The sequence below is a fragment of the Podarcis bocagei genome, assembly GCF_964188305.1.
Source record: "Podarcis bocagei genome assembly, chromosome: Z".
NCBI lineage: Eukaryota > Metazoa > Chordata > Lepidosauria > Squamata > Lacertidae > Podarcis > Podarcis bocagei.
The window spans coordinates 92,256-113,477 of record NC_138140.1 but is presented as its reverse complement, the minus strand read 5'-3'; the positions used below and the strand labels follow the sequence as shown (position 1 = coordinate 113,477).

Below are 21,222 nucleotides of genomic sequence, written 5' to 3'. Positions count from 1 at the left end.
TGCATTGTAAGAGGCAGGAACTCCCCGCAGGGAGAAAGCTAGCTCCTCAAGGCGTTTCTTTGATTGCATTGCTTTGCATTGCATTGCATTGCATTGTATTGTATTGTATTGAATGGTATGAGGGAGGAGCTCCCCGCAGCGAGAAAGCCAGCTCCTCAAGCTAGATTCCATCGCCTTGCATTGAAGGAACTCCCCGCAGGGAGAAAGCTAGCTCCTCAAGGCGCTTCTTGCATTGCATTGCATTGCATTGCATTGCATTGCATTGTATTCTATTGCCTTGTATTGTATTGTATTGTATTGAATGGTATGAGGCAGGAGCTCCCCGCAGGGAGAAAGCTAGCTCCTCAAGGCGTTTCTTTCATTGCATTGCATTGCATTGCATTGCATTGCATTGCATTGCATTGTTTTGAATGGTAAGAGGCAGGAGCTCCCCGCAGGGAGAAAGCTAGCTCCTCAAAGCGTTTCCTTCATTGCATTGCATTGCATTGCATTGCATTGCATTGCATTGCATTGAATGGTAAGAGGCAGGAGCTCCCCGCAGGGAGAAAGCCGGCTCCTCAAGCTCTATTGTATTGCATTGTATGAGGAGCTCCCCGCAGGGAGAAAGCTAGCCCCTCAAGGTGTTTCTTTGATTGCATTAGGGAGGAGCTCCCCGCAGCGAGAAAGCTAGCCCCTCAAGGTGTTTCTTTGATTGCATTAGGGAGGAGCTCCCCGCAGCGAGAAAGCTAGCCCCTCAAGGTGTTTCTTTGATTGCATTAGGGAGGAGCTCCCCGCAGCGAGAAAGCTAGCCCCTCAAGGTGTTTCTTTGATTGCATTGCATTAGGGAGGAGCTCCCCGCAGCGAGAAAGCTAGCCCCTCAAGGCGTTTCTTTGATTGCATTGCATTAGGGAGGAGCTCCCCGCAGCGAGAAAGCTAGCCCCTCTAGGTGTTTCTTTGATTGCATTGTATTGTATTGGATGGCAAGAGGCAGGAGCTCCCCGCAGCGAGAAAGCTAGCTCCTCAAGCTATTTTTCATTGCATTGCTTTACATTGTATTGTATTCTATTGAATGGGAAGAGGCAGGAGCTCCCCGCAGGGAGAAAGCCAGCTCCTCAAGGTGTTTCTTTGATTGTATTGTATTGCATTAGGTAGGAGCTCCCCGCAGCGAGAAATCTAGCTCCTCAAGCTATTTTTATTGCATTGCACTACATTGTATTGTATTGAATGGTAAGAGGCATTGTATTGCATTGCATTGCATTGCATTGCATTGAATTGAATGAACTCCCCGCGCCGGGAAAGCTAGCCCCTCAAGGTGTTTCTTTGATTGCATTGTATTGTATTGTATTGTATTGAATGGCAAGAGGCAGGAGCTCCCCGCAGGGAGAAAGCCAGCTCCTCAAGCTCCATTGCCTGGCATTGCATTGAATTGCATTGCATTACATTGAATTGAAGGAACTCCCCGCGCCCAGAAAGCTAGCCGCTCAAGGTGTTTCTTTGATTGCATTGCATTGAATTGGATTGGATGGTAAGAGGCAGGAGCTCCCCGCAGCGAGAAATCTAGCTCCTCAAGCTCTATTGCAGTGTATGAGGGAGGAGCTCCCCGCAGCGAGAAAGCTAGGATTGCCTTGCATGGAATGGACTCCCTGCAGTGAGAAACCTAGCTCCTCAAGCTCTATTGCATTGTATGAGGGGCTCCCCGCAGCGAGAAATCTAGCTCCTCAAGCTCCATTGTATTGTATGAGCTCCCCGCAGCCAGGAAGCTAGCTCCTCAAGCTATATTGCATTGTATGAGCTCCCCGCAGTGAGAAAGCTAGCTCCTCAAGCTATATTGCATTGCACTGTGTGAGCTCCCCGCAGCAAGAAATCTAGCTCCTCAAGCTCCATTGCATTGTATGAGCTCCCCGCAGCCAGAATGCTAGCTCCTCAAGCTCTATTGCATTGCATTGTATGAGCTCCCCGCAGCGAGAAAGCCAGCTCCTCAGGCTATTTCTTTCCTCTTTAGGCCGCCGGGCGCCTCCTACGTCCGCTACGCCGAGTCCTCCATGAAGAACAGCTTTGGCCTCAAGTACCTCCACAAGTTCTTCAACATCCCCTTCCTGCAGCTGCAGGTAGCCAGTGCGAATCCTGCCCTTCCCAATCGGGGGTCAGGCTGGATGACCCCGGGAGCCCAATCGGCCCAAAATTCACATTTTCCGCCCCGTTTTTTGGGCCAAAGCCCATTTAACTTGACGAACTTCCTAACTGGATTGATTTCGGAGAAAATTAACGTCTGTTGAATGATTCCTTTCCTGATTATTATTATTATTATTATTATTATTATTATTATTATTATTATTGATGATTTTATTCTTAATGATTTCAAATCAATTAATAATATTTCTGTTGAATGATTCCTGATTATTATTATTATTATTATTATTATTATTCTTGATGATTTTATTCTTAATGATTTCAAATCCATTAATAATCCATATTTCTGTTGAATGATTCCTTTCCTGATTATTATTATTATTATTATTATTATTATTATTATTATTCTTGATGATTTTATTCTTAATGATTTCAAATCCATTAATAAGCCGTATTTCTAAATCCACGTTTCTAGTCCAATCCTGAGCCGATTTGACTTCTCTTTGGTGACGGCGCTACAAAATCGTTAGAAGAGAATTAATATTAATTGTAATATTAATTATTATTCATATATTATTAATATATTAATAATATTATTAATATATAATATATTAATATATTATATTATTAATATGCTAATATTATTAATATATAATTTACTATGATATTTACTCTATTATATTATTCTATTTCTTATAATGTTACAATATTCTATTTCTCCCTTATATATAAATTATTACTTAGGGAGGGGGCGTATAAATTATTATTATTATTATTATTATTATTATTATTATTATTATTATTATTATTATATAATGTTTTTTTAATAATTTACTACTACCTTTACTATAATTTATTATATTCTTATATTTATTATAATGTTAGAAGAGAATTAATATTAATTGTAATATTAATTATTATTAATATATTACTAATATATAATTTACTATGATATTTACTCTATTATATTATTCTATTTCTTATAATGTTACAATATTCTATTTCTCCCTTATATATAAATTATTACTTAGGGAGGGGGCGTATAAATTATTATTATTATTATTATTATTATTATTATTATTATTATTATTATATAATGGTTTTTTAAATAATTTACTACTACCTTTACTATAATTTATTATATTCTTATATTTATTATAATGTTAGAATATTATATTTCTTTCTTATATATCTAGGTATAAATCAAAATTATTATTATTATTATTATTATTATTATTATTATTATTATTATATATATTAATAATTTACTACTACCTTTACTATAATTTATTATATTCTTATATTTATTATAATGTTAGAATATTATATTTCTCTCTTATATATCTAGGTATAAATCAAAATTATTATTATTATTATTATTATTATTATTATTATTATTATTAAATGTTTTTTTTATAATTTACTACTACCTTTACTATAATTTATTATATTCTTATATTTATTATAATGTTAGAATATTATATTTCTTTCTTATATATCTAGGTATAAATCAAAATTATTATTATTATTATTATTATTATTATTATTATTATTATTATTATTATTATTATTATTATTTATATATATATATTAATAATTTACTACTACCTTTACTATAATTTATTATATTCTTATATTTATTATAATGTTAGAATATTATATTTCTTTCTTATATATGTACGTAGGTATAAATCAAAATTATTATTATTATTATTATTATTATTATTATTATTATTATTATTATTATTATTATTATTTCCTTCCCCCCCAGAGAGAGACGCTCCTTCGTCAACTGGAAACGAACCAATTAGACATTGACGCCACCCTGGAGGAGCTGTCAGTCCAGCAGGAGACGGAGGACCAGAATTATGAAATGTAGGGTTAATTAATCATAATATTAATCACGTGAATGCTTATTAATCATGATAAAATAATAATAAAATAATTGAAAAATAATGGGAATAATGGGAATGCTTAATAACATCAATAATGCAATTTTTTTGTGAATATCAGTACTGTGAATGCTTATTAATAATGTGAATGCTTATTAATAACAGAAATGTGAGTGCTTATCAGTAATGAATAATATGAATGCTTATTAATAATAGGAATAATGGGAATTCTTGCGGATAATATCAATAAGGGGAATTCTTATGAATAGTATGAATGCCTATTAATAATGTCAATAATGTGAATGCTTATTAATAATATGAATAAAATTAATAATGTGAATGCTTATTAATAATGTCAATAGTGTGAATGCTTATTAATAATATGAATAATATTAATAATGTGAATGCCTGTTAATAATGTCAATAATGTGAATGCTTATTAATATCAATAGCATGAATGCTTATTAATATTGATACTGTGAATTCTTATTAATGATGTCAATACGATGAATGCTTATTATTAATAATGTGAATGCTTAATAGTATTAATGATGTGAACCATTATTAGTAATATTAATAATGTGAATGCCTGTGAATAATATTAATGATGTGAATGAATATCAATAATGTGAATGCTTATTAATAATAGGAATAATAATAATGCTTAATAACAATATCAATCATAAGAATTCTTAATAATAATATGAATGCTTATGAATAATATGAATGTGAATGATTAATAATATGAATGCTTATGAATAATATGAATAATATGAATGCTTATTAATATCAATCATATGAATTCTTAATAATAATATGAATGCTTATGAATAATATTAATGTGAATGATTAATATGAATGCTTATAAATAATATGAATGTTTATTAATATCAATAATAATATGAATTCTTAATAATAATATGAATGCTTATGAATAATATGAATGTGAAAGATTAATAATATGAATGCTTATGAATATCAATAAGGTGAATTCTTAATAATAATATGAATGTTTATGAATAATATCAATGTGAATGCTTATGAATAATATGAATAATAAGAATGCTTATGAATAATATGAATAATATCAATCCCGTGAACTCTTGTTAATAATACGATAAAACTCATATTAATAATATGATCATATGAATAATATTAATATAGCTATATAATGTGAATGCTTATGAATAATATGAATAATATGAATGCTTATGAATAATATGAATAATATCAATCACGTGATAATAATACGATAAAACTCATATTAACAATATGATCATATTAATAATATTAATATAGCTATATAATGTGAATGCTTATGAATAATATGAACAACGCCAATAATAATATTATTAATATTGATATTGATATTAATATTAATATTAATATTAATATTAATATTAATATTAATAATGCCAATTAATAATATGAATCATCTCTCTCCCCGCAGATTCCTGGAAGCCCTGGAAGCCCGCAGCCGGGGGGCCCCGTCCCCCGAGACCCCCTCGCCGGGACCCCCGCCGCCCCCCGACAACGCCCCGGAGGGGGGGTCCGGCCCGGCGACCCCCAACCCCACCGAGACCCCCACCCCCCTAAGCCCCCCCCAAACGCCGGCCGCCCCGGCCCCCGCCCCCCAAGCCGCCCCCCGGCGCGGCTTCATCGCCCGGATCTTCGGGGCGGCAGCCGGTGAGTGTCATTAGTAATAATAATAATGCCTTAATAATCGTATTAATAATAATAATAATAATAATAATAATAATAATAATAATATCCAAATACTACTACTACTGCTACTTATTATTATTATTATTGCTGCTAATAATAAGTAGTAATAGTAGTAGTAGTATTTGGATATTATTGTTATTGTTATTGTTATTGCTACTACTAGTAATAGTAATATATTGTTGCTGTTGTTGTTGTTGTTGTTATTATTATTATTATATTTATTCCCAAATAGTAATAATGTGGGACGATTGGGGATGATTAATAATAATAATAATAATAATAATAATAATAATATCCAAATACTACTACTACTACTACTACTTATTGTTATTGTTGTTATTATTATTATTGCTGCTGCTACTACTACTACTACTACTACTACTTATTATTATTATTATTATTATTATTATTATTATTATTATTATTATTATTGCTACTAGTACTAGTAATATATTGTTGCTGTTGTTGTCATTATTATTATTATTATTATTATTATTATTATTATTATTATTATTATTATTATTATTATATTTATTCCCTAATAGTAATCATTGGGGGGGCAGAATTATCAGGGTGCAATTTTTCCTGGTGGGGGACGATTGGGGATGATGTACCTTAATAATAATAATAATAATAATAATAATAATAATAATAATAATATCCAAATACTACTACTACTACTACTACTACTACTACTACTACTTATTATTATTATTATTATTATTATTATTATTATTATTATTATTATTATTATTATTAATAATATTCCCTAATAGTAATAATTTGGCGGGGGGCAATGATCAGGGTGCAATTTTTTCTGGTGGGGGACAATTGGGGATGATGTACCTTAATAATAATAGTAAAAATAATACTAATAATACTAATAACGATTATATTTTTTCCTTAATAGTAATAATTTTGGGGGGGGGAATGATCAGGGTACAATTTTTCCTGGTGGGGGACGATCGGGGATGATGTACCTTAATAATAACGGCGAAAATAATCCTAATAATACTAATAACGATTACATTTATACCCTAATACTAATAATTTCCCGGGGGGCGGAGCGATTGGGTTACGCAATGAATTTGGGGGGGGGGACGGCACCCCCTTAGTTCTGACCCCCCCATTGTCTCTTCCCCCCACCCCCCAATTAGACCCCCCGGCGGTGGAAGACTTTGCCCCCGACGACCGGCTGGAGGGGGGCTTCCTGGAGGAAAAGGGGGCGCCCCCCGAAAACGGCAGGTAGGTTGGGGGGGGTTCGGGGAGGGGGGTCCCCCTCGAACCCGGGACCCTGACATTTTCCCCCCCCCTCCCTGCAGCTGCGGAGACGCTGGGGGGAGACTCGAACCCGGGGCGCCGGAAGACCCCGGGAAAGAGGGGGCGCTACCCGGCGAGGAGGAGGAGGAGGAGCGTCCGGCGGGGGGATTCGCCATCCTGGGGGAGGAAGACGTGGAGGCGGAGGCGGAGAAAGGGTAGGAATCAATCGAAATGAATGCAAATATATGCAAATGAATGCGAATAAATGCAAATGAATGCTAATAAATGCAAATAAGTACAAATAAATACAAATAAATGTGAATAAATGCAAATAAATGCAAAGAATTGGATTAATAATAATATGCAAATAATTACAAATAAATGCAAATTGCGAATAAATGCAAATAAATACAAATGAATGCTAATAAATACAAATAAATGCCAATAAGTACAAATAAGTACAAATGAATGCAAATCAATATAAATAAATGCAAATAAATACAAATAAATGTGAATAAATGCAAATAAATACAAATAAGTACAAATGAATGCAAATGAATGCGAATAAATGCAAATGAATGCGAATCAATGCAAATAAGTACAAATGAATGTGAATAAATGCAAATAAATATGAATAAATGCAAATAAATACAAATAAGTACAAATGAATGCAAATCAATGCAAATAAGTACAAATGAATGTGAATAAATGCAAATAAATATGAATAAATGCAAATAAGTGCAAATAAGTACAAATAAATGCAAATAAATACAAATAAGTACAAATAAATGCAAATAATTGGATTAATAATAATATGCAAATAATTACAAATAAATACAAATAAATACAAATGAATGCAAATAAATACAAATGAATGCAAATAAATGCGAATAAATGTGAATAAATGCAAATAAATACAAAAAAATACAAATAAATGAAAATAAGTGCAAATAAATGCAAATCAATGCAAATAAGTACAAATAAATACAAATAAGTACAAATAAATACAAATAAATGTGAATAAATGCAAATAAATGCAAAGAATTGGATTATTAATATGCAAATAATTACAAATAAATGCAAATTACAAATGAATGCGAATAAAGGCAAATAAATGCAAATAAATGCAAATAAATACAAATAAATGCAAATGAGTACAAATAAATGCAAATCAATGCAAATAAATGCAAATAAGTACAAATAAATGCAAATGAATGCAAATGAATGCAAACGAATGCAAATAACGATAATAGTAAATGAAATAATCAAAGAAAGAGTACACATAAAAATCGTCATCGTTAGGTTATCATTGTGATCATGCCAAGGAAATGATCAGTGTTCTCTTGGTAATGAGAATTGTGACGATCAACATAATGATCGTTATGGATAACGATCTTCTGCATCGCCGGGACCATCGTTAATGGCCCGGATCGTTATAATTCTAATTCTCTTTCTAGTTATATTTATAGTTCTCTTCATCGTTCTAGATTTAGAATTCTGTTGTAAATTAGGATTTATAAATAAATCACAGGTAATTAAATTATCTACAAATTGGCTATAATTAACTCTAAATTCTGAAAATCCCAATATCTATCTATCTATCTATCTATCTATCTATATTTAAAAGATATTTTTTGGGATTTTCAAAATTTAGAGTTAATTATAGATGATTTAATAATGATCGTTACATGGATCGTTCGAATTAAAATGGTAAAATGATAATTTATAATTTAGAGTTAATTTATATATATATATAGATATATATCGAATTAAAATTGTAAAATGATGATTTATAATTTAGAGTTTATATATATATATATATATATATATCTATATATCGAATTAAAATTGTAAAATGATAATTTATAATTTAGAGTTAATTATATATATATATATCGAATTAAAATTGTAAAATGATAATTTATAATTCAGAGTTTTATATATATAATATTATATACATAATATATAATATATATATAATATTTTATATTATAATATATATAATATATTATATATGTTTTATATATATAATATAATATATATAATTATAACATTATAATTATATATATAATTATAATGTTTTATATATATAATATAATATTATATATATAATATATAATAAAATTAACTCTAAATTACAAATTATCATTTTACAATCTTAACTCGAACGATCCTGGTAACGACCCTGGCGATCCTAACGATCCTCATTTAACTGCGACTGTCATTATTAATTTATTATTATCAATTATTATTATTATTATTATTATTATTATTATTATTATTATTATTATTATTATTAATTTATCGCTCTCGTCGTTCCCCATCCCAGCCCCCCCTCCCCGCCTTTAAGGCCGGCCCCGGCGGAACCTTCCGGAACCCGGACCCTCCCGGCCCCCCGGCCCCCGGCGCCCGGCGAGGAGTCGGAGAGCGACCCCGAGGGGCCGGTGGCGGCCCAGATGCTCTCCTTCGTCATGGACGACCCCGAGTTCGAGAGCGACGACGCCTCGGCCGACGCCAGGGGGGTGAGTCGGCGCCGGGTTCGGGGGAACTACAACTCCCAGAATGCTTTGGGGGTGGAGAGGGCGCCTTTAGAAGCCTGAAACTATGTTTCCCAGAATCCTTTGGGGGACTAGAAGCCTCAAACTACAACTCCCAGAATCCTTTGGGGGAAATAATAATGAAAGGGGACTAGTGCGCTTTAGCAGCCTCAAACTACAACTCCCAGAATCCTTTGGGGGAAATAATAATGAAAGGGGACTAGTGCGCCTTAGCAGCCTCAAACTACAACTCCCAGAGTCCTTTAGGGAACTAGAGGGCGCCTTAGAAGCCCCAAACTATATTTCCCACAATCCTTTGGGGGACTAGAAGCCTCAAACTACACCTCCCAGAATCCTTTGGGGGACTAGAAGCCTCAAACTACAACTCCCAGACTCCTTTGGGGGACTAGAAGCCTCAAACTACATCTCCCATAATCCTTTGGGGGACTAGAAGCCTCAAACTACATCTCCCATAATCCTTTGGGGGAAATAATAATGAAAGGGGACTAGTGCGCCTTAGCAGCCTCAAACTACAACTCCCAGAGTCTTTTAGGGAACTAGAGGGCGCCTTAGAAGCCCCAAACTATATTTCCCACAATCCTTTGGGGGACCAGAAGCCTCAAACTACATTTCCCAGAATCCTTTGGGGAAATAATAAGGAAAGGGGAATAGAGCGCCTTAGAAGCCTCAAACGACATTTCCCAGAATCCTTTGGGGGGCTAGAGGGCGCCTTAGAAGCCTCAAACTACATCTCCCAGAATCCTTTGTGGGAATAGAAGCCTCAAACTACAACTCCCAGAATCCTTTGGGGGACCAGAGGGCCCCTTAGATGACTCAAACTACATGTCCCAGAATCCTTTGGGGGTCTAGAAGCCTCAAACTACAACTCCCAGAATCCTTTGGGGGGAGAGGGCGCCTTAGATGACTCAAACTACATCTCCCAGACTCCTTTGGGGGACTAGAAGCCTCAAACTACGTCTCCTAGAATCCTTTGGGGAAATAATAAGGAAACGGAACTAGAGCGCCTTAGAAGCCTCAAACTACATTTCCCAAAATCCTTTGGGGGGCTAGAAGCCTCAAACTACAGCTCCCAGAATCCTTTGGGGGGGCTAGAGGGTGCCTTAGATAACTCAAAACTACAACTCCCAGACTCCTTTGGGGGGCTAGAGGGTGCCTTAGAAGCCTCAAACTACACCTCCCAGAATCCTTTGGGGGGCTAGAGGGTGCCTTAGATAACTCAAAACTACAACTCCCAGACTCCTTTGGGGGGCTAGAGGGTGCCTTAGAAGCCTCAAACTACACCTCCCAGAATCCTTTGGGGGGCTAGAGGGTGCCTTAGATAACTCAAAACTACAACTCCCAGACTCCTTTGGGGGGCTAGAGGGTGCCTTAGAAGCCTCAAACTACACCTCCCAGAATCCTTTGGAGGACTAGAAGCCTCAAACTACAACTCCCAGAATCCTTGGGGGGGGGAGAGGGCACCTTAGAAGCCTCAAACTACAACTCCCAGACTCCTTTGGGGGGCTAGAGGGTGCCTTAGAAGCCTCAAACTACATCTCCCAGAATCCTTTGGGGGACTAGAAGCCTCAAACTACACCTCCCAGACTCCTTTGGGGGGCTAGAGGGTGCCTTAGAAGCCTCAAACTACATCTCCCAGAATCCTTTGGGGGACTAGAAGCCTCAAACTACACCTCCCAGAATCCTTTGGGGGGCTAGAGGGTGCCTTAGATAACTCAAAACTACAACTCCCAGACTCCTTTGGGGGGCTAGAGGGTGCCTTAGAAGCCTCAAACTACACCTCCCAGAATCCTTTGGGGGGCTAGAGGGTGCCTTAGATAACTCAAAACTACAACTCCCAGACTCCTTTGGGGGGCTAGAGGGTGCCTTAGAAGCCTCAAACTACACCTCCCAGAATCCTTTGGAGGACTAGAAGCCTCAAACTACAACTCCCAGAATCCTTGGGGGGGGGAGAGGGCACCTTAGAAGCCTCAAACTACAACTCCCAGACTCCTTTGGGGGGCTAGAGGGTGCCTTAGAAGCCTCAAACTACATCTCCCAGAATCCTTTGGGGGACTAGAAGCCTCAAACTACACCTCCCAGACTCCTTTGGGGGGCTAGAGGGTGCCTTAGAAGCCTCAAACTACATCTCCCAGAATCCTTTGGGGGACTAGAAGCCTCAAACTACACCTCCCAGAATCCTTTGGGGGGCTAGAGGGTGCCTTAGATAACTCAAAACTACAACTCCCAGACTCCTTTGGGGGGCTAGAGAGTGCCTTAGATGCCTCAAACTACAACTCCCAGAATCCTTTGGGGGAAATAATAATGAAAGGGGACTAGAGCGCCTTAGCAGCCTCAAACTACACCTCCCAGAATCCTTTGGGTGCCTTAGAAGCCTCAAACTAAATCTCCCAGAATCATTTGGGGGAATAGAAGCCTCAAACTACGTCTCCCAGAATCCTTTGGGGGGACTAGAGTGCCTTAGAAGCTTCAAACTACATCTCCCAGAATCCTTTGGGGGGGCTAGAGGGCGCCTCAGATGACTCAAACTACACCTCCCAGAATCCTTTGGGGGACTAGAAGCCTCAAACTACGTCTCCCAGAATCCTTTGGGGGAAAGACTAAGGCCAGGCCTCTTCTCCCAGCCTCCTTTGCAGGACCGCTTCCCCGCCCTCTCGGACCTATCGGACGCCTCGGACCCCGGCTCGGCCCCGCCCCCAGCTCCGCCCCTCCCCGCCTTCCGGCCGAAGAACGAATCAGATCTCTTTGGCCTGGGATTGGAGGAGCCGGCGCACCGGAAGGAGAGCGGCGAGGAAGGTGAGCCTGAGAGTCACACTGGGCTCTTCGTTAATCCCAATTAATTGGATTATGTTGCCTTTTAATTTGATGGTCCGCAAGCCTTAGAGTCACACAGGACTCTTCATTAATTCAAATTCTTAATTGGATTATGTTGCCTTTTAATTTTATGGTCCGCAAGCTTTAGAGTCACACAGGACTCTTCATTAATTCAAATTCTTAATTGGATTATTTTGCCTTTTAATTTGATTGTCCGCAAGCCTTAGAGTCACACAGGGCTCTTCATTAATTCAAATTCTTAATTGGATTATGTTGCCTTTTAATTTTATGGTCCGCAAGCCTTAGAGTCACACAGGACTCTTCATTAATTCAAATTCTTAATTGGATTATGTTGCCTTTTAATTTTATGGTCCGCAAGTTTTAGAGTCACACAGGACTCTTCATTAATTCAAATTCTTAATTGGATTATTTTGCCTTTTAATTTTATGGTCCGCAAGCCTTAGAGTCACACAGGACTCTTCGTCAATCCGAATTACCAATAATATATTAATGCAATATAATAATATGTAATATAGTCTATTAATATGTTAATATAATATATATACTAAATTAATATTATAATATACTAAAGTAATATAATACATATCATAAGTTAATATACTAAAAAATATAATAATATATTAAATTGATATAATATTCTAATATAATATATACACTAATTTAATACAATGTACTAAAATAATATACGAATGGAATAAAATGAAATAATATCACCTAATACAATCAAATAAATATGAATGTAATAATATAACATATATAAAATAATAATAATAATAATAATAATAATAATAATAATAATAATAATAATAATAATAATAATAATAATAATAATATAAAATAATATAATCTAATAAAAGGAAATTAAAGGAAATTTCCTTTTCCCTCCAGATCCGCCTTCCAAGGAGAAGAAGAAGAAAAAGAAGCGTAGCGGCAAAGAGGTAACAGGAAGTCCCCGCCCCCAACTTCCTGTCTCTCTCTCTTTCTCCCCGCCCCCAACTTCCTGTCTCTCTCTCTTTCTCCCCGCCCCCAACTTCCTGTCTCTCTTTCTCCCCGCCCCCAACTTCCTGTCTCTCTCTCTTTCTCCCCGCCCCCAACTTCCTGTCTCTCTCTCTTTCTCCCCGCCCCCAACTTCCTGTCTCTCTTTCTCCCCGCCCCCAACTTCCTGCCTCTCTCTCTCCCCGCAGGAAGACAAGAAGAAGAAGACCCGCCCCAAGAAGCCCAAGGAGGAAGCGGAGGGCGCCGGGCGCAGGAAGGGGCGGGCCAAAGCCAAGGCCAGCCCCTTGGACGAGCTGGAGGCCTTCCTGGGGGCGGGGCCGGCCCGGGGGGGCGGGGACTACGAGGAGCTCTAGCCCCGCCCGCTCGGCGGGAGGCTCCTCCCCTTCCTGGAAACGACGCTGCTGCTTTGGACGGACAGATCGGCCTAGGGGGCGGGACTTCCTGCGGCGCATGTGACCCCCCCTTTGTTTGCTGTGACCCCGCCTCTCCCGACGTCGCCATGGAGACTTTGTGCTGCTTCCGGGGGGGCGGCGCCGGAGGAACAGGAAGTCCCGCCCCCTCACTTCCTGCTTTGGGGCCACGCCCCGTTTCCGGGCGCATGGAACAGACTCAGGTATCTTCCCCTCCCTCTTTCCGGACTGGTTGATCCCGCGGGAAAAGAGGGGCCGGCGCTTCCCCTTCCTGTCCCCCACTTCCTCTTCCTCGACTTCCTGTTTGGCTCCGTTTCCCTCTTCTTCCGCTCGGTTTCCCCTCTTTCTCCTCTGGTCCTTCCTTCCTTCTTTTCCTTCCCTCTCTCCTTCCTTCCTTCCTCCCCTTTCCCCTTCTTCCACTTCCTCCTCCTTTTCAACATCCTCCTTCCCCTCTACCTTTTCCTCTTCATCTCATCTATTTCCTCTTCTCCCCTTCCTCTTCCTTTCCATTCCTCCTCTTTCCTCTCCCAATTTCCCTCATTTCCTCTTTCTCCTCCTCTCCTCCTACCTTCTTTCCTTCCTTTTCCTCTTCCTTTCTCTCCTTCCTCTTCCTTCCATTCCTCTTCCCTCTCCCAAACTCCCTTATTTCCTCTTCATTTTCCTTTCTCCTTCCATTCTTTTCCCTCCCAATTTCCCTCATTTCCTCTTTCTCCTCCCTCCTCTCTCCCTTCCTTTTCCTCTTCCTTTCCCTCCTTCTTCATCCTCTTCCTTTCCATTCTTCCTCTTTCCTCTCCCAATTTCCCTCATTTCCTCTTTCTCCTCCCCTTCCTCTCCATCTCTTTCCTCCCTTCCTTCCTTCCTTCCATCTTTCCTTTTCCTCTTCCTTTCCTTCCTTCCTCCCTCCCTCCTTTCTTTCCTTGTCCCCCTTCCTTCCTTCCACCCATTTCCTCTTCCCTTCCCCCTTCTTCTTCCTTTCCCTTCTTCCTCTTTCCTCTCCCACTTTCCCTCATTTCCTCTTTCTCCTTCCTTCCTTCTTTCCTTCCTTTCCCTTCTTCATCCTTCCTCTCCCTTTCCATCCTTCCTCTTTCTTTCCCCATTTCCCCTCATTTCCTTTTCCTCTTTCTCCTTCCTTCCTTCCTCCCTCCCTTATTCCCTTGTCCCCCTTCCTTCCTTCCTTCCATTTCCTCTTCCCTTCCCCCTTCTTCTTCTTCCTTTCCCTTCTTCCTCTTTCCCACTTTCCCTCATTTCCTCTTTCTCCTTCCTTCTTTCCATCCATCTTTCCTTTTCCCCTTCCTTCCTTCCTCCCTCCCTCCCTCCCCTTTCTTTCCTTCTCCCCCTTCCTTCCTTTTCCTCTTCCCTTCCCCCTTCTTCTCCTTCCTTTCCCTTCTTCATCCTTCCTCTTCCTTTGCATTCTTCCTCTTTCTTTTCCCATTTCCCCTCATTTCCTTTTCCTCTTTCTCCTTCCTTCCTTCCTCCCTCCCTTATTTCCTTGTCCCCCTTCCTTCCTTCCTTCCTTCCTTCCATCCATTTCCTCTTCCCCCTTCTTCTTCTTCCTTTCCCTTCTTCCTCTTTCCCACTTTCCCTCATTTCCTCTTTCTCCTTCCTTCCTTCCTTCCTTCCTTCCTTCCTTCCTTCCTCCCTCCCTCCCTCCCTCCCTCCCTCCCTCCCTCATTTCCTTGTCCCCCTTCCTTCCTTCCTTCCTTCCTTCCTTCCATTTCCTCTTCCCTTCCCCCTTCTTCTCCTTCCTTTCCCTTCTTCCTCTTTCTTTTCCCATTTCCCCTCCTTTCCTTTTCCTCCTTCCTTCCTTCCTTCCTTCCTTCCTTCCTTCCTTCCTCTTCCTCCCTGACCCTCCGCCTTATAAAGCTCCCGGTCGTCTCCTCTTCGCCGCCTTGTTCTGGAACGGGAACCGTAGCGCGGCGCCCGCTTCCCGGACTGCCTTGCTTTGTGGAAAGGGTGCCTGCACCATGCGTCTCAATAAACTCCGGCGCCGCACGCACCTTGGGAACCGTAGTACGCTCAGTGGCGCCTTGGGAACCGTAGTACGCCCAGCGGCATCTTGGGAACCGTAGTACGCCCAGCGGCATCTTGGGAACTGTAGTACGCCCAGTGGCGCCTTGGGAACTGTAGTACGCCCAGTGGCATCTTGGGAATCGTAGTACGCCCAGCGGCTTCTTGGGAATCGTAGTATGTTCTGCCCTGCTTGGGAACTATAGTACGCTAAAGGGTGCAGATAAATAGGAGGCGCCCGAGACCCATAGGAAAGAAGGGGGAAGAGTTCCTCTCCTGGCGCTACCAGGAAACTACAGTTCCCATGACGCATCTGGAAAGCGGTGCTGTAGTTTGCTCCGGGCGCCTCTCCTTCCCGGCAGCTGCAACTCCCAGAGTTCTCTGGGCAAGAAGGAGGGTAGTTCCAGGAGACCTTGGGAACTGTAGTACGCTCAGCGGCGCCTTGGGAACCGTAGTACATTCAGGGGTCCCTTGGGAACTGTAGCACGCTCAGGGTGCCAATGGGAACTCTAGGGATCATGGGAGTTGTACTCCCAAAAAGCTGGAAATACTACAGGAAACTACAGTTCCCATCACCCGTCTTCAAAGCTCTGGGAATTGTAGTTTGCTCCAGGCGCCTCTCCTTCCCTAGGAGGCGCCAGAGACCCATAAGAAAGAGAAGAGGGGGTGGAAAACTACAGTTCCCAGAACAGTCCTCCGGGAACTGTAGTTCTAGGAGAGGAGGGTGTCCTGGCCGTCAGAAACTACGGTTCCCAGAACCGGGCGCAGGCGGGAAGACATGACAGCAGTTTTGGGCGCCAAACCCCCAGAGCCAAGATTTCCATGTTGGGAGTTATAGTTCTGTGAGGCGCCTCCTGGAGGATACTACAGTTCCCAGCACCGCTTTGGGATTGGAACCCGGATCCTGGCATCTTGGGAACTGTAGCGTTGATGTCCATAGTGGGGAATTCTAGTTCTTTGAAGCGCCTGACGCCCTTTTGGGAACTGTAGTTCCTTACGGATTATATTGGCGCCCGGGATCCGGGTTCGAATCCCGAACCAATAGAAACGCAAGAATGGGAAGCGTTGGCGCCCGGAACGCTACGTTTCACGTGCGAATTTTTATTTTATTGGATCAAACCAATCAGTAGCCGTCGTCCGACCAGGTGACTTGGTAGTCCGGGAAAGCGGCGCCCAGTTTTTCGGTGGCGACCGAATGCGGCGCCCGGCCGAAACCCTGAAAGATAATTAATCATAATTAGTAAATAATAATAATAATAATAATAATAATAATAATAATAATAATAATAATAATAATAATAATACTATAAAATGATAATAATAATCAATACGTGATAATGCAATAAAATGCAGTAAGAATAATCACAGGAATGATGGGAATTGTAGTTTTCCCCGCGGTTTGGGACTACAGCTCCCATGATTCCTAGCTAGCGGGGAAACTACAATTCCCATCATTCCTGCGATGATTCTTACTGCCTTTTATTGCATTATCACGTATTGATGTCACAATTAATTTACATTGAATTAAATGGCTCGGCTAGCTAGGGATGATGGGAATTGTAGTTTTTTCCAGCTGTTTGGGACTACAACTCCCATGATACCTAGCTAGCGGGAAACTACCATTCTCATCATCCCTAAGACGGCTGGTCTGGCTAGTGAGGGATGATGGGAATTGTAGTCCCCCCCCCCGCTACTTGGAACTACAACTCCCATGATCCCTAGCTAACCAGACCAGAGGTCAGGGATGATGGGAAATGTCGTTTCCCCAGCTCTTTGGGACTACAACTCCCATGATCCCTAGCTAGCTGGACCAGAGATCAGGGATAATGGGAATCGTAGTTTGTTCCAGCTCTTTGGGACTACAGCTCCCATGATCCTTAACTAACAGGACTAGCAGCTAGGGATGGTGGGAATTGTCGTTTTTTGCAGCTGTTTGGGACTACAGCTCCCATGATCCTTTGCTAGCCGGCCCAGCAGTCAGGGATGATGGGAATGGTAGTTGTCCCCAGCTCTTTGGGACTACAACTCCCATGATCCATCGCCAGCGGGAAACAGCAGGGGAAACTACAACTCCCATGATCCTTTGCTAGCCGGCCCAGCTGTCAGGGATGATGGGAATGGTAGTTTTTTTTAGCTGTTTAGAACTACAACTCCCATGATCCATTGCCAGTGGGAAACAGCAGGGGAAACTACAACTCCCATGAGCCTTTGCTAGCTGGCCCAGCGGTCAGGGATGATGGGAATGGTAGTTTCCCCCAGCTCTTTGGGACTACAACTCCCATGATCCTTTGCTAGCTGGCCCAGCGGTCAGGGATGATGGGAATGGTAGTTGTCCCCAGCTGTTTAGAACTACAACTCCCATGATCCTTTGCTAGCCGGCCCAGCGGTCAGGGACGATGGGAATTGTAGTTTCCCCCAGCTCTTTGGGACTACAACTCCCATGATCCATCACCAGTGGGAAACAGCAGGGGAAACTACAACTCCCATGATCCTTTGCTAGCCGGCCCGGCTGTCAGGGATGATGGGAATGGTAGTCCCCAACGCCGCTCTAGGATCCAGAATCACTCACCACGGAGTAGCCATAGACGTGGATCTTGCGGGATCCGCTCTGTCGGGAGATCCGCCCGCCGCCCAGACACTCGCACTCGAACCCCAGCCGGGAGAGATCCTCCGAGACGCGGTCATAGATGTCGGCTAGAGGGGAAATAATAATAATAATAATAATAATAATAATAATAATAATAACCCTAGCGCAATATCATGGTAATAATATTCGTCCAATCAGAACCCGCTACTGTCCTTCTCTCCCCGCTTCGCCCAATGGGAATCCATAAACGTCGTTCTGTCCCCGCCTTCAATATCCACATGTCTACGCCTCTTCCAATCGGAACCCGCAACCGGCGTTCTACCCCGCCTTCTCTGTCCACGTGACTACGTCTCACCCAATCAGAAGTCCCTACCTAAAATCCATCCTGCCTTCACTTTCCACTAGCCTGCGCCTCATCCAATCGGAACCCACAACCGGCGTCCTCTCCCCGCCTCGCCAACGTCTCTCCCAACCGGAAGACACAACCGGCGTCCTCTCCCCGCCTCCACTATATAACGTTCCTGCGCGTCGCCCAATCAGAAGTCGCAACCGGAGTTCCATCACCGCCTCAACTATCCCCTTCGTCCAATCGGAACCCGTCACCGTCGTTCTCTCCCCGCCTTCACTATCCACATGCCTGCGCCTCGCCCAATCAGAATCGGCAACCGGCGTGCTCTCCCCGCCTCGCCCAATCGGAATCCAAAACAGTCGTTCTCTCCCCGCCTTCAATAAGCACGTGCGAACGCCTCGCCCAATGAGAGCCCGCAACTGGCGTTCTCTCCCCGCCTGCACTGTCCACTTCCCTGCGCCTTGCCCAATCGGAACGCGCAACCGGCATTCCATCCCCGCTTCGCCCAATCGCAACCCACAACCGTCCTTCTCTCCCCGCCTCGCCTAGGCCTCGCCCAATCGGAAAGCGCCACAGTCGTTCTCTCCCCGCCTCCACAGTTGACGTGCGTGCGCCTCGCCCAATCAGAATTAGGCCCCGCCATTCTGCGCCCGCCCCCGGCGTCCCCTCACCGTGATATTCGGCCCAGGCGTAGCCGCGAACGACGTCCTTCCCCGGCCCGGCGCCCGGCGCCGTGACGCGGATGAGGACGTACTTGAAGACGCCGTCGGCCTCGTCGATATCCACGTCGGGAACGCGCTTCAGCTCTCCGTCCGCCATTGCTGCGCCTTCTGAGGAGAAAGGAGGAGCGCGAAGGGCCCAGCCAATCAGCGCCCGCGTTGACAGGCGCGGGGCCAATGGCGGCTCGGCTGCTGCTGAAGCCCCACCTCTGGGGCGGGGGTTACGTCAATGACAGGTAGGCCTAGCCAATGGGCGCGTCGCTTCTAGCAGGCGGGCCTAATCGTGCGTCTGACGCCGCGAAGGGGGCGGGGTTAGCTAATTTGATAGGCGCCTCAGCGAATCGGCGCACCTCTTTACCCAAGGGCTTGAAAGGCGTCCGGAGCGAACTACAATCCCCATGAGGCTTTGCGTCCAGGATTAGCAGAGGGAATGGCAATGCCATGCCCCAGGTGCACCTTGGGAAATGTAGTTTCCAGGAACTGAGACACCCCCCCCAAGGGCAGTGCTAGAATTCCCATCCAAAAGGGAGAATCCATTCTCTGGATTGGAGGGGGAGGCCGGCGCCGGGTGCGAAACTATAATTCCCAGGAAACTAGAATTCCCAGCAGGAATATTATTTAAGAATAATAAATAATAGCGGAACAGGCTGCTCCCCCTCTACTCCCAAAAGTGGACCGGGCTGCCTCCCCATAAGTGGACCAAGCTGCTCCCCACAAGTAGACCAGGCATCTCCCCACAAGTGGACCAGGCTGCTCCCCTTCTCCCCCCACAAGTGGACCAGGCTGCGCCCCACAAGTAGACCAGGCATCTCCCCACAAGTAGACCAGGCTGCTCCCCTTCTCCCCCCACAAGTGGACCAGGCTGCGCCCCACAAGTAGACCAGGCTACCTCCCCACAAGTAGACCAGGCTGCTCCCCATAAGTGGACCAGGCTTCTCCCCACAAGTGGACCAGGCTGCTCCCCACAAGTAGACCAGGCTGCTCCCCACAAGTAGACCAGGCTGCCTCCCCACAAGTAGACCAGGCTGCTCCCCACAAGTAGACCAGGCTGCCTCCCCATAAGTGTACCAGGCTGCCTCCCCATAAGTGGACCAGGCTGCCTCCCCATAAGTGGACCAGGCTACCTCCGCACAAGTAGACCAGGCTACCTCCCCACAAGTAGACCAGGCTGCTCCCCACAAGTGGACCAGGCTGCTCCCCACAAGTAGACCAGGCTGCTCCCCACAAGTAGACCAGGCTGCCTCCCCATAAGTGGACCAGGCTACCTCCCCACAAGTAGACCAGGCTACCTCCCCACAAGTAGACCAGGCTACCTCCCCACAAGTAGACCAGGCTGCTCCCCATAAGTGGACCAGGCTGCTCCCCATAAGTGGACCAGGCTTCTCCCCACAAGTGGACCAGGCTGCTCCCCACAAGTAGACCAGGCTGCCTCCCCATAAGTGGACCAGGCTGCCTCCCCATAAGTGGACCAGGCTGCCTCCCCACAAGTGGACCAGGCTACCTCCCCACAAGTGGACCAGGCTACCTCCCCACAAGTAGACCAGGCTACCTCCCCACAAGTAGACCAGGCTGCTCCCCACAAGTGGACCAGGCTTCTCCCCACAAGTGGACCAAGCTGCTCCCCACAAGTAGACCAGGCTGCTCCCCACAAGTAGACCAGGCTGCCTCCCCATAAGTGGACCAGGCTGCCTCCCCATAAGTGGACCAGGCTGCCCCCCACAAGTGGACCAGGCTGCCTCCCCATAAGTGGACCAGGCTGCCCCCTACAAGTGGACCTG

The 21,222-nt window shown here is 43.1% G+C and overlaps 2 protein-coding genes across 2 annotated transcripts in view; one reads left to right on the top strand and one right to left on the bottom strand.

The window, feature by feature from the left end:
* Positions 1-14,024, top strand: part of RABL6 (RAB, member RAS oncogene family like 6) — a 32,860-nt gene extending 18,836 nt beyond the window's left edge. Inside the window, exons 7-15 of the mRNA XM_081179149.1 lie at positions 1,982-2,087; positions 3,881-3,984; positions 5,452-5,687; positions 6,884-6,971; positions 7,049-7,201; positions 9,316-9,508; positions 12,166-12,337; positions 13,265-13,314; positions 13,561-14,024. Coding sequence (XP_081035275.1) covers positions 1,982-2,087; positions 3,881-3,984; positions 5,452-5,687; positions 6,884-6,971; positions 7,049-7,201; positions 9,316-9,508; positions 12,166-12,337; positions 13,265-13,314; positions 13,561-13,725 — 1,267 coding nt within the window. The 3' untranslated portion in view covers positions 13,726-14,024. The remainder of the gene's footprint in view (positions 1-1,981; positions 2,088-3,880; positions 3,985-5,451; positions 5,688-6,883; positions 6,972-7,048; positions 7,202-9,315; positions 9,509-12,165; positions 12,338-13,264; positions 13,315-13,560) is intronic.
* A 2,857-nt stretch (positions 14,025-16,881) lies between these two features.
* On the bottom strand, positions 16,882-19,629 carry PHPT1 (phosphohistidine phosphatase 1). The gene is made up of 3 exons (XM_081179993.1): positions 19,397-19,629; positions 18,359-18,483; positions 16,882-17,005 (listed from the first exon to the last, which is right to left on the bottom strand). Exons 1-3 carry the CDS (start codon positions 19,542-19,544, stop codon positions 16,913-16,915), a joined length of 366 nt encoding a protein of 121 aa, XP_081036119.1. The 5' UTR covers positions 19,545-19,629; the 3' UTR covers positions 16,882-16,912.
* Between the last annotated feature and the right edge of the window lie 1,593 nt (positions 19,630-21,222).

What these genes read in the sequence shown, in the direction of transcription:
- PHPT1 (XM_081179993.1), bottom strand. Translation starts at nt 19,544, where the DNA reads ATGGCGGACGGAGAGCTGAAGCGCGTTCCCGACGTGGATATCGACGAG. An exon ending in CGCCTGGGCCGAATATCACG is followed by an intron (nt 18,484 to 19,396) that starts GTGAGGGGACGC and finishes TTTCCCCTCTAG; the next exon opens with CCGACATCTATGACCGCGTC. An exon ending in ACGTCTATGGCTACTCCGTG is followed by an intron (nt 17,006 to 18,358) that starts GTGAGTGATTCT and finishes ATTATCTTTCAG; the next exon opens with GGTTTCGGCCGGGCGCCGCA.